Source organism: Pithys albifrons, chromosome 4 (genome assembly GCF_047495875.1).
Source record: "Pithys albifrons albifrons isolate INPA30051 chromosome 4, PitAlb_v1, whole genome shotgun sequence".
Lineage (NCBI taxonomy): Eukaryota > Metazoa > Chordata > Aves > Passeriformes > Thamnophilidae > Pithys > Pithys albifrons.
This window is the reverse complement of record NC_092461.1, coordinates 69,078,561-69,092,649: the sequence shown is the minus strand read 5'-3', so window position 1 is coordinate 69,092,649 and position 14,089 is coordinate 69,078,561. Positions and strand designations below refer to the sequence as shown.

General features: G+C 37.5%; 1 protein-coding gene across 1 annotated transcript; it reads right to left on the bottom strand.

Annotated features, from left to right (window-relative positions):
• Positions 1 to 271: 271 nt before the first annotated feature.
• LYPLA1 (lysophospholipase 1) lies at positions 272 to 13,540 on the bottom strand. Its single transcript, XM_071554536.1, has 9 exons — positions 13,451 to 13,540; positions 12,942 to 12,973; positions 9,913 to 9,978; positions 8,366 to 8,413; positions 7,464 to 7,534; positions 6,843 to 6,916; positions 6,011 to 6,112; positions 5,240 to 5,419; positions 272 to 3,730 (listed from the first exon to the last, which is right to left on the bottom strand). The coding sequence occupies exons 1-9, from the start codon at positions 13,517 to 13,519 to the stop codon at positions 3,677 to 3,679; spliced, it is 696 nt and encodes a 231-aa protein (XP_071410637.1). The 5' UTR covers positions 13,520 to 13,540; the 3' UTR covers positions 272 to 3,676.
• Between the last annotated feature and the right edge of the window lie 549 nt (positions 13,541 to 14,089).

Below are 14,089 nucleotides of genomic sequence, written 5' to 3'. Positions count from 1 at the left end.
AATGATTAAAAAATGGAGTTTTACACTTTTCCTACTACAAAGTTAAGACTCCTTATTATAAATAAAATGAGTAAAATAAATTACATCTTAAATGTTTATATTAAATATAAATGACTTATACTTCATAGCACAAAGTATGATAAAATTTATGATACACAGGCCTGATACATATGATTTATTCACATCTTACAGTTTGTTCTCAGTCATATCCATAAACCCACATAGCACCTCTGCATAAAAGATGAATTCAAATGATTTCAATGAAGTCCAGTATACTTCATCAGAGAGAACCTCTTTTAATTAACAGTTCTAATACCAGTTACAGTGTACAGTACTTTTACCAATCTACTGTGTTGTAATTACACAAGATCACAGGAAGAGATCAAATCATACAGCCCTCACCACAGTACAGTCCCCAGTACACATTACCTCAAGAATGGCTGGAAGATTTGGCTTCTAATAGATAACTCACATGGTTATTAAAAAGTGGGCAACATATTCCAACAGGAAGTCAGACTTCTGATTGCACAAAACTGCAGTTAAACTTAAGTACCATTTTGAAATTAAGAACACATTAGGGAGTTAGATACTCATTGAAACAAACTGACCTTCAAGCAAGGTATTTTTGAATCAGTGCTTTCACATGTTTGACAGACATCAATCATCTCCTTTGCTGAAAAGTCTAACATTATAAAAAATAAACTTCATTATTGGACTGTTTCAAATTGTAGGACATTCATTGATAGGACATTCATATTTATAATACTGACAGCCCAATTTCCATTTCAGTAGAATACTATGAAAACTCCTCCACCAGACTGAGATATTCTGCCTCATGTATATGCATTATGACAACAATCCCAACACCAAATCACTTCAGGTAGTGAAGAAGTTTAGCTACGAGATCATACACAAATCATTCAAACAAGCCAGGAAGTTACAAAAGAAGGAGCTCAAGATACACACTGTAGTAAGGCAGCAGACAAGATACAGACTTGATGTTTCCTCCAGCTTCTGGGCTCTTTAACAACCCCCAACATCAACATAAATATACATTTCTGAAAAAAAAAGAAGTGAGGAGAATTCTTCCTAGAATATAGAAATTCAGAGTAAGTCATAACATTTACTTATTTACTTTGGTAACACAGCTCATTGCAGATACAGCAAGCAGCAAAACATCCATGTGAAAAAAGAATCTTGTTATGATAGCTGAGTATTTGAATAAAGTTAACACATAAAAAGCTTTTATAAAGAAACATCTGAAAGCATCACAATGATGACAGTTGAAGTTGACTTGGATTAGAATGCATAAATACTAGAAACTGACCACAAGCTGTAAACACAGTGTTACCAAAGTGTTATGAAACTAACACAGAAAGAAGCTAGGAGTGATCTTTTACCATCTTGGAAATACTTTTTAAAATTTATTTTTGGAGAAGGAGGAATATGTGAAATAAGCACACAGTCAATTAGAAGACAGCTGAACAGCATTATCAACAAATCTACAAACAGAACATGAAAGTAATGAAGTAAAAAATATAAGCTTGTCCAAGAACTTTGGAAACATGCCAATATTCAGGGTATTATGTAGATAACAGTAATGAAGATAAATCTAAAAACTAGGAGAAATAACATATAGTTTGCTTACCAAGACTGCAATTCAGCAGGACTGCAAAATTAGCTAATGCAGTTTGGGAATGACTCCAAGCTAGAACATATTGTTTTCTCAAGAGAACTTTGGCACAACTACAATAAGAATATTATGGTTTCTTCTGTGAACTTAATTAACTGAAAGACAAATTGGCAGATCTATAGAAGAGAGTTACTGAGAGAAATGACTAATTAAACTTCAAAGGTAATAAATATGACCTCTTCACTACACAGATGGAATATCTAAAATTGTTTCATTAAAATTTAGGAAAAAAACTCCTTTTTAATGTTACATATCAAGAGATGTTTAATAATCCACAGCAATTGGATTAGCAAAGAAAAACAGCTTCTGAAAAATGAAGTGCAATACATAGAGAAAAAAAAAAGCACTGAAAACTGAGAGCTCACATCAGGTAAACAAGTCAGATGTCTGGCACCAGAAGGGATACAAAGGTGTAATTCCCCACTTATGTATTTGCACTGGCAGATGTCTTAGGCAAATCCATATATAGTGTAAGAGGATGCCTTGATTAAGCTGGGAGAGGAAAAAGTACCTTAAACACGCATATGAAGCAGAGTGCTGACATGACAGATGCATCCTAAATAGGAATACTCTTGGACTGAAAACATATTATAGTATAGAACATTGTTATGCAGCATATTATGTAGTAAAAAGTGTAGTGCATTATCCTAAACACTCTTAGTGTGGTGGCAGCCTCTGAGCTGCCTCACAGCAGTTTCCAGAAGCAAATTATGGCTCTTAACTGCAAAAAGCTACTGAGTGTGCATCAATTCCTGTAACCCAGTACATTGTACAATTTTAAGATTCTACAAGATGAAACATTCTGCATCTTGTAGATTTACTTTTTTTTCCATAGTACATCTTCATATTCATAGGCTATATTGATCAAGGAAAATGTAGAATGATATATTTAAAAATAAAATGCTTTATTCCTTTTCAGAAAAAAAAAATCAAGCCTCAACATGCAATAAGAGAAAGTAAAATAGGGTATCAATTTGAAGTTTAGGTAAGTTATATCCAAATTGCACTTATATTTCTATTAAAAAATAATCCAAATAAGACCAAGTGTGTGTTACAGATGAGAGTTCAACAATACAAAGAACCATCCAGCTGCACTATTTTCTGTTAGTTACTTCAAAGCAGACAGAAAAAAAATCAAAACTATATTCTGTAACAGTTCCTGTGAAATATATAAATAAATGAAAGCTACAAGGACTAAAGCATATTTAGTAGGAAAACAAGATTTTCTTTAATGAAACTCAATTAATCCTGTGCACTTCTTCAAAATTGTTCCAAGTCAACATTTGTAACAATTAAAAAAAAAAGACAGACAATAAGCGACAAAGAACAGTCTAACAATGAACGAGTCCCTTTAGAATTTCCACAGTATCTACCTATATGAACAGTTTAAAATTGAGGTGGTTTAAATATAAAAAATACCTTCGCTGACTTCTAGCCATTATAGAACAACTCTCCCCACCTGTTAAAAAGGTAACATACACTCTTTAAAGCTTTATCCTTGGTAGCATTTATTCTACCATAACATGCCCACCATGTTACCTGTTGTGTACTTTATGCATTCATTACCTAAATGATGTCATACATTTTCAATGAGTATGAAGAACGAACCATGTCTCAAGTACAACTAAACTGGTGACATCTATGTTACTCACTTAAATTTCATTTTCAATTGTACAAATAGTTTAAAATTCTCCAGTCAGAAAAAAAAATCAGACATTTTAAAACAGTATGTTTACGTTACATTCTGTCATTGTTACCTAGTTCCCTCATTTATATAGTTCCCATGAGTGGGTGACGAATACTAAAAAATTATCATTTCTTGTATATTTGCATTATTTAATCATCATCCTAAGTATAAATTTGCAACACAGTAATAACACTGCAGGTATAGAAATAATGCTTCCTATCAGGCATAAGAAAAGATTAACACTCTACCACAGTTGATGCTGGTGTATTTATATAGAAAGCTTCTCACAGATCAATTCAGTCTACCGGAGGTAGATGTTTGTCTATGAACTGTTTTACATCCATCATCTCCTGTTTAAAGATAAAAGTATGTATTAGTTGAAGTTCTCTCCTACTATATATTCAGCTACACTAAATCTTGTTTCACCATTTCAGTTATAATGAGCACCTGGGCGACAAATATTGAGGAATTAGTTACTTGATAAAATTGTACCACTTTGCACACAAGTCAAGGCTGGTAACTCTCTTCAAGGCACCCTTCAGTCAGAAGAGGCTAATACAACAGAAAGAGCACAGACTACTTTTTCTCTCTCTGAGCAGGCAAGCTACATATTAACATCAAATGATCTGAATAGCACCAGGCTGACTGTGGATACGATCCAAAGGCCAGAGCTTTGTGTATATTTTTAAAGTTAGCAGCAGTGTTAAAAGCCAGCATCCCCTTCCAAATCCCTCAGTTTCATTTTCATGACGCTTCCGTCCTTAAGGAAATGCAATGCAGTGAACTAGACTGGGAGACTAAATATTAATTTTTCTTTTTTAATTAAGTCACTGTTGTAAAGAAGGAGCACATTTCTAATATAGTTGTGTAATATATTACTCATATATTTGTTCAACAATTCAGCAATAGTACTGTCTAAATGCTATATCACTTTGTGTCCCAAAGAGGTTGTCCTAAGGCACAGTCCCCTCAAGATGTAACTATTCAAATTAAACAAGTTATGCATGATGATAAATGCAGATCTATTCCTTGCCTTCTTTTCTGTTTCTTGCTCCTATCACTTACTTTGTCTAAGTTCTGATGCTTCAGCTCACTACAGCTGCAAAAACTGAAGTCAGCAGCTTCTGTCAGTTTAGCACATTCAAATGGTTCAAAGAGGGTTCTGATCAGCACCAGAGCCAGTGCAAGGAGGAAGAGAGGGCCACAAGGTCACGAGCAAAGGGAAATGAGTCCACCCCTTTCTGACAGCAGCAAGTTATTACATCAGCTCAGCTGCCTGCTGAGCCAGAATCATAAATACAAGTTCTGACTCTTCCATAGTGTTAGCCCTCCCTCCCTATTGCTTTGATGTCTCCATCCACAGAACTACCAGGATTCTTCTCTCCAAAACACCATGTTGGATTTATGCTGTGAGAATCTGCCTTCCAATTCAGGTTGGGTTTTTGGAGGGTTTTTTGTTTGTTTGTTTGCTTTGCTTTTCGGGGGTCTTTCTGTTTGTTTGTTTGTCTGTTTTATAAGTAGAGCAAATAATAAAAATTTGGGGGCAGGGGGAAAGAGTATTTTATAGACCAAGTAGCCTAGTCCCAAACATACCAGCTTCTGAGGAAGTTCTCACTAGTCATATAAAATTTTGCTTTGGATGCTTCTTTTAGCCCAGCATTCAGTAACTCACCAAAATGAAGAGAAGCATAAAGCACCTGTTATTGGAAAGAAAACCCCAAGACAAACCCCAAACCAACCAAATAACCAAAAACTAACTTCCCTCCCTCAAAACCTGCCCTCCCAAAACTATAAATATTTCTTTTGAGGGAAAAGAACTAACCATATCCAGCTAAAACATTGTATATTAAGAAAATTACCTCAATGGAAGAGCTATGCATCATGCCAGCATAAGTCTTGAAGGTTACATTGGCTGGATTTATCATACCCTTTAGCTTCTCAACAGTGAGGGACCCAAACATTAAAGGAACCAGCGGGTCACAGTCCCCATGGCACTGAAGAACAGGAATCTCCTTGTTGACACCACTGATAGGGCCTTGCTGGGGTGGAATTAGAAGAGAAGAAACAGACACTAAATGGAGATAAGACTAACACTGCTGAAATGAAATAACCCCATGGGATTATGCCTTGGGGCACAAGGAGTTGAATTCTGAGGTGGGGAAAATACAATGTATAGTCTGCAAGTTCCTTATGAAGGAAGGTCTGTATCTGACAGCACACTAAGCTCAAAGACCTGTAAGTAAAATCTTGGCAAAAAACTTCAGAAGAACATGATTTCTGGCCAAGTAAAACACCTGATACTTTGTTCAAATATCCAGTCTCTAATAAGACAGTACCTTGCAGATGGAAAAAATGGCAGATAGAAGATTAATCTTCAAGGAAAATTTGTTATATCCTTTAAATTTTCTAGGAATGTCATTTTAAGCAGAGATAACTACTGAGCATTTATTCATTCTTCCTACTTAGCAAAATCTGAAACTCCAGGGTACTATTTTAAAAACTTTGAAGTTATCAAACAACTGTCAATATCTGGTAATAACAACAGCTACTAATTCCCATAGGAGATACGATCTTAAAGACACACTCATTCCCCAAAGGTGCAAATTGTCTTAGCAAAGAAATATAAATACCTGAGGAAAAGAGGCCCGTAGAGGAAGCCAACAGCTGAGGGCTATGACACCTGCTAATTTTTGATGTGTTGTAAGAGCTGTATACAATGATAAAGCACCTCCCTAGGATAAAGAGATATAAGTATTACAGTGGTGACAGTTGTGTCCCTTTTAATTCTTGTTTCAAGATCTTGAATTGCTCCCTTAAAGGGCGTTTTCTATTCCAATCTATCCTTCTTTATAACCAACACTAAAAATAGTGTTTATGTAGATTTCTTTTGATTTTTTCTCCTCCCCTCCAAGACCATGTGATGAATTCAGAAGTAAACCAGCAAATTTGCTGTAACTAACAGCCATGAAAAAATATGAAGCATTATTACTCACAACCATATTATCACTACTTGAATACTTTAATTTATTTGCATGCAAACTGGGCAATTGATACAAGGACCAATTAGTCTACTAACCTACCTACCACAGATGTCTTACAAGTATAAAGAGAAGAATTCCCAAATAAATCCAGACCACTAAATATCTACCAAATTAAATTTAAATTAAAAATACTAGGAAAATTTTCAAGCACAACTATGTATGTCATGGGCATAAAGATTTTAAACAGACTATTAATTTTAGTACCTTTTTTACACATGCATGTTCATTCTCCATTGAATAGTAATTATTTGCGTAACACTAAAAAACTGTATTTGTTAAAGGAAAGCAAAATTGACACCTTCAAATTTTAGAGACATCTAACATCAGCTCTTTTCAATTCAATTGTATGGATTTCCCACATTAAGAAATCTAGGTTACTTCCCTAGATAAAAATATACAGGTCTTTCCAGCCATATCTTACCTGAGAAAAGCCTCCTAGAATAATTCGATTGGAAGGAATTCCATTTTTCACTTCTTGATCTATCAGTGCTTTCACTGCAACATAAATGAAAGCCAGTAGTTAAACCCCACTCCATTCAGTAGAAAGATACCTTCTGCCTGTTGTCAACACAAAGCTAGCAAAAGGAAAATCTAGCCTGCTATAGGTTAAAAAGTATCAAAATATATAGAGTACAATAAGAAATTTCAGTGCCACTATATCATTTTCAAAGAGAAAAACATGCAAGACAAAAGCCTCTCTGCTGGGAAGATGGATCCTCTTCTAAGTAAAAGCAACACAAGTGGGTGCACATACAGCTCTAACCTGTTCTACCCAGAAGATCTTAAAAGAATTCACTGGCTCCCATGTACATGTCATATTGGAAAGTATGAAGTGTTTATATTGGTGATTATTGGACTTAGGAATAAAGGTAAAACACTCAACCAAACAAAGAATTTAGCTAAACTTTGGTCAGCTATAATACAATATATACCATTTTCCCTAAAAATGTTGCCTTTGGAAAACCTGTTTCAGACTGATAATTCATTTTAAGAATACATGGAAGTACTTTTAAGACACAAAAACCAATATTCCTAAGCATACCACTCTCTGCCGCCTGCTTGATCCCAGCTTCATCTTCCTGTGAATCTGGAGAAAGTCCAATGATATCAAACCTTACAAAAACATCAACAAGAACATTACTCATTAAAGCATCCATTCTACTTCCTTAATACACAAAAAATAAAATTTGGATGTTTTCCAGATAAAAATGTTAGTTGACATATTGTTTAGTACCACAGTTTACAAGAAACAGCGGACAATCTGTAAATGTGCCTCAAGAGGCTAGATCTAGTCAACAAGGCTTTTCTAAGTTTTGGTATCTTCTGTAATTTACTGCAGATTAAGCAGCTTGGTTTTGATATTTGCTTCAAAAATATTCCAAGAACTGGAATTTCAATTTATCAGTTCTATGTACAAATTAAAATATGGTTTGAAGAAATATAGGAAAACCAAACACAAGTTACTTGAGGAAAAAATAAACAAAATCAAACCCCCACAAAATTGAAGACTGGCTTAAGACCTTGAAATCTACCATATTCTTCTGGTTCTCTATTCAGAATGGATGTTCTAAAGAACAGTTTGTACATATTCTACTGACCCACTAAATATTACTCTCTAGTAGCAGTAATATTTCTGCTCCACATCTCTACTATTGCTAAGAATTCACACACAACGCAGACTACAGACTATAGCTGTAAAATAAAATGGGGTTCCTATTTTATGATATACAGATTAGAGGAATAATCATTACCACATATACCCAAGGATAATTAGTGTACTCATAACAGCCCTTTTATAAGAACAGAACTAAAGTAAAAAGCTTTATACTTGCGTGTGATTAAAACCAGATATTCAGATTGTTCATGATTTTAAATTAAGAATAATGAGCTCATACCTCTAGACATATTTTGATTAGAATCATCTGCAATTGAACAAATACTTACCATGATGGCATAGCCATGTTCATGTTCAAAGAAACTGGCATAACTGGCCTAGAAATGAGAAGGAACACCACTGACATAATAGATACTGAAATTCAACAATGCAGATATGTCATTAAAATTACATATCTCTAATTCTGTCTTACTTTTAAACTGTAATTAACATAAGCTGCTTTGCAGCGTCTCTTGAAGGAAACTTTCCTGAAACCTGCCAGCCCAAATACATTTAATATTCAGGGTTGAATTACCACTCTCTGTGGAAAGCAAACCAAGTATTAATGGGCTGCTTTAAATGTGTGTGTGTGCAACTGCATATATATAATATACATATTTTATATATACATATATTATTTAGTTATTTTTATGTAGGAGTCCTTTATCACAGTTCCATACATCCTCAGTGGATGAAGGCACCTTACACAGCAGCATCAGTAGACCTAAGGAAGCAGCCGAATGCATCACAGTGGTGGATACAGGTCTGGCCACACATGCTGGATTTGCTTAGGCAGGGCCTGCCTTCACTGCAGGACTCCTTCCCACCCCCCGTGTTGCTGCAGGTCATCTTTTCAGGCATCCCAAGACAACTTCAATGGACCATGTGATGGATCAAATCTATCTTTCCTTTTAATCTATGGAAACTGAGAAGCATTAAGTTCTGCAAGGAAAGACTGAAAGAAGACAAAGCACAAGCAAAGAAAACAGCAGTTCTTACTAAGCTACTTTCAAATGGCTCAGGAAAGCATTGCCATGTGGTAACACAAATAAATAAATCACAGCCCTGATTACTGTAATCAGCAATAAACCAAAAAATTGCTTACTTCTCTCCCTATTATCCCTGCTCCACATCTCCCGAAACAACTGGGATGAAACACAATCTGAATTTTATGTTAAAATAAATTAGTTATACCTAAACTCATTTTTCTACCATTAAGTAGTTATTAGATAGATGTTGTTGCTTTATTTACTGACTCCTGACCCTGTCCAGAAGTATTTCACTTCTCAACTTGCACAAATACAGCTCAAACTGCATTATTTGCTGAAAATATGAATATCCTGTCAATCTTTAAATTTCCCAGTAATCTATAGCAAATTTCAACATACTACACTCACACCCAAGTTTAATACATGTACCTAATACAAATTATATTTAATGGTAAGTAAAATACAAACAAAAACTACTCCTTGATAAAACTGGTTTTTAATAAATGACTGTTGGAGGGGGGGGGGAAAAGCAACAAAAAACTCAATCCAGTGAAAACAAAGTCAAAATAATTAACTTTGTACATAAAGCTTCCCAAATATGTTTTCAGTCTGAATTAGTAAGAAAAAAATACAAATAAAAAACCAGCTTTGCCCTAAAGTAAATCACACAGAAGTTCCTGAAAACAAGAACATATTTAATATCATCAATATTATTCGGAGTGAATTTTTATATAAAAAAAACCTGAAATTCAGAGAAATCCAAATCCCCTTTGACTTCATCACCTGCTCAAGTGTCTTAATATGCAACTCTGCAGAATAAGGGAAATGAAGAAAAGATACAAACTTACGCATGTGGACAAATGTATTTCACGTGGGGGCTTTTGATGCCTGCAAGTGCTTCTGACCATCCATGCCTGTTAACAAAAAACATATTAAACTGCATTTATGTTTTGGCTTAGTTCTTACTTCTATGCTTATGCATCAGCACAGACCAAGTGTGAAATATACAGAATTAGATCAATATAAATACTTCTGGAAAATTTTTACATCAACCACAGTATACTATGAAGGCAGGACTAGACTTAGAAGGTTTGTTCAGCCTCTGAATGGTTGTGGCATGTATACAGCATGGTAGACTGTCTAATTTGAGTACCACAGCTGTGACACAGCTGCAGAAATACCACTTTGGCTTTAGGCAAAGCCTGCTCTGTATCTGTATGGCTTTATTAACTTGTGTGCCACAACAGATGAACACAGGTATCCTGCTTCCAGGGCAGCTCCGAGGCTGCTCTGCTGCTCCTGCAGAGCTAAGGCAGTTTCTTTCACAGCCAACTTTGCTCTTTCTGAAGCACATTTCCAGATGTGGGAGGGTAGCAAACTGACATCTAACTCCACAAAAAGCCAACCTAATCAATCAGACCTATTAACTTCAGCTCAGCTTGAATGCTTCTGGCTTCAGGCAGTCCTAACACCACTCCAGACTGCAGTAGCTTTTTAATCAAGCGCGTGCTGTATCTGAGTGCCCAGAACAAAGCAAGGCCTGCACAGCAGACAAGCTAACAAGCTTCCTCCACTCCAGAACACTGGACTCACTCTAGGGCTCATCTAGACATGAACTGACCTTGACCCAAATCTGAACCCATGCAGAACCTTTGCCTGTGCCTGCACTTGGCTTTCCAGAACACTCCATAGGACATTTATTTTCTGATTTTTCTCAACATTCAGTATTTCTACTTCACCCACTAAATTAGATAATGGAAATTTGATTCTAAGCAAAAAACACCTTTAACAAATTCATCAGTGACACAGCTGAACTAATCAGACCAACAGCAGACAAGTGTGTTTAGTTTATTTTTAATTTTAATATCATCCTGAAATGCTAATGTATGTTACTTAAAGTTAAAGGCATTTCTAACACACAGACAGCACAGACGTTTGAAGCATTGACTGTATAACTCAGCCTCCTTCCTTACAAAACTTTTATATAACCTATTAACAAATTGCAGGTAATAATGATATGAATAACATTTGTAGTATCACAGAAGGCCAAATGAAATCTAAAGGAGAAATATGACTGAGAAAAAATAGAGAAGAATTTGGATGCATTTTTCAGTCAATTATAAAGACTAATTTGACAAATTTTGAAAGCAATATTGTACACACATTTATGCAGACTCTTTAGAATAATTTGCTATGTTGTACCCTTTGTTCAAATTTTGAAAAGTATATGCCAATCTTTAAGTGCCATTTTTATAGGAGCTAAGAAAGAAAAAGAACATAACCTCTGTTAGACACTTCCCAGAGTAAGAAAAATACAGTTGTTAAAATGATCAATTTAAAAATTCATGTGAAGGGCAACAGGTCAGTTTAAACTCCAGCAAGTTACAAAATTGTTACTAAGTTCTCTTCAAACGATTTTTTGGGGGGGTCACTACTGAAGCTTTTATTTTAAAAAATAGTCTAGCAGTATGTTAAAGACACCTTATCTAATCTGATCTGCAGCAGACTAGAGGAACAAACACAACCAAATCACCCTATTTCCCTAGAAAAGTCATATCTTGTTAAATAGACATGCCAGTACATTCAGTGCATTTGCAAGTTTGAGACTGTCCATTAGCTTTGACACCAAAATGAAAATACCACCTTGTCTAAGGAATACAATTTATGTTAAGGAGCAAGTCTCTGTTTTTTACCACTTGCCAAAAGCAACATCAATCCAATTTGCAAGGACTCAAATTCCAAAAGCTCAAAAGATTCTGCAATCATTTACAGAACATTTGGTGCCAAGATGCAGGCAGTACTGCTCCTTCAGCTGCATCCTACCACCAGAAAGGAAAAGGGATAATGCAAACAAGGTGCATTGGACTTGACTCTTTTTTAACTTATTCAATGTCCAGATTATGCAAGTTTTAATTCTGATAGCTGACTTTTTTTAGTTGTATAGAAAAAAATTTACATATTAAACATGGCAAGTTTCAACCTTGAGGCAACATTCAAGTTTCAGATTAACAGAGTTCTTAAAAAACAAAAAAGTTATGCCGTTTTGCCCATCAGGGAGCACAACAGACAGAGCAATCATGTTACTTATTTTCAGTATCTAAGTGCCAATTCAAAAGGTTTATTGCTCTCCTAACTTGCTAATTCAGTGGATTTAATGAATGCACACTTATTTCTAGGCACACACAAGCTTCAAATGGAAACACTACACCACGGCTAGAATGCCTCTCAGAAATTCCCTACTACTCTTTCCATTTCTACTCAAACGTGGAAATAACAGGAACAAGCTAAACAGGGCATTTCACATTTTATTTAGGTGGGGGGTTTTGTAGTCTGAAGAGTACATTTCAGAGAGAGAGAAATCTGCAGATACTAGGTGACTACTTTGGAGTTTGGTTAGATAAATCAAATAGATCTGGGTTTTTACGTAAGTACAACATATTGAAGGAGAAATCATAGACTAACTGCACCTATTGGCAAACCAGCAGTCCACATGTTCAGAATGAAAAAGAACTTGAAATTTAAACAAGCACAGGAATAACCAGAACCCCACTCCCTGGAAAGAGAAGGATCAGAAATCCCCAGACCTCTTTTTCTACCAAGTTTGACTCAAGAACAAAAGAGGGATCACATTCAGACCAAATTAGGTAAGTGAAAAGAGAGAAGCAAAAGCCTTTGAGGACTTGCTAGGAAAATTTAAACAAATAGCTGTCACCATAATTGCAGGACACGTGAAGTTGCATCTGTTGTTGGCCGCTGCATTCAGTGAAGAGCAAAATAAGAAGGTTTAGTAACTTTTAACCTGTCACGTCTTTAAAACATGCAGTTTATATTTGAAACTATAATGACTACTGAATATGTAACAGATCAGAATACACACCCGGTATCTCCCAATCCATGAAGAAAAATGACCTGAGGGAAACAAAAGCCAAAAAAAAAAAACCAAACGCAGTGGTTTAGGATCAGTAACCACCCAAACGCACCTCACCCACGAGCCACAGACGCCCACACAAGGTCAGACACAGTTCGGAGCGCGGCACCACTTTCTCAGAACGAACTGCGCTCCCTTCCCCTCCCGGCCCCGCCCGCCACCAGCGCTGCCCTCCGAGGTGCCGAGCCCGGCCCGGCTCCGGCCGGGAAGCGCCGGGAGAGCCCCGTCCTGCCACCCGCCATGCGCCGTGCCCCAAGCCCCATGTACCGTGTCCTATGTTCCGTGCCCCGTGCCCCAAGACCAATGTCCCACGCCCCGTGCCCCGTGCCCCATGTCCCATGTCCCATGTCCCGCGACCCAAGCCCGATGTCCCCCGGCCCGGCCCGCCTCGCCCCCGCCCGCGGCCGCCGCGCAGAACAAAGCCGGGCCCCAGTCGCGGCTGCCGGCCCCGCACTCACGGCGGCCGTCGCCTTCCTGGCGGCCGGGACGATGGCGGGCAGCGGCGCCGACATGTTGTTGCCGCACATCCGCCGCTGCGGGGCCGGGCGGGGGCGGCGCCGGTGGGAGGGACCTGAGGGAGGGGCTGGTGCGGCCCGCGGAGAAGGGAAGAGGTCACCGTTTGCTCCCATCGGGAACGGGTAACGGGGGAGTCACGGGACGGCAGGAGAGGCAGCACAGACACAGCGAACGGCGGTGTTAGACGGGGCTCATTTCTCCTGGTCGAATCAGATGCCTTCTGCACTAAATTAAATCACTTGGCTTACAGCCGAAGAGTCACTGATTCTTCCTGAAGGGAAGTTCTAGCCAGGTGGGGGCTGGTCTCTTCTCCGAGGCACTCAGCAATAAGACAAGGGGGCACGGGCTTAAGCTCTGCCAGGGGAGAGTAATCAGGCATTGGAATGGGCTGCCCAGAGAGGTGGTAGATTCACCATCCCTAGAGATTTTTAAACACAGATTGGACGTGGCGCTGAGTGCCATGATCTAGTAAATGGACTAGAGTTGGACCAAGGGTTGGACTCGATGATCTTGGAGGTCTTTTCCAACCCAATCGATTCTATGATTACTCATCTCGAAATGGCTATTCAGGCACTCTGATT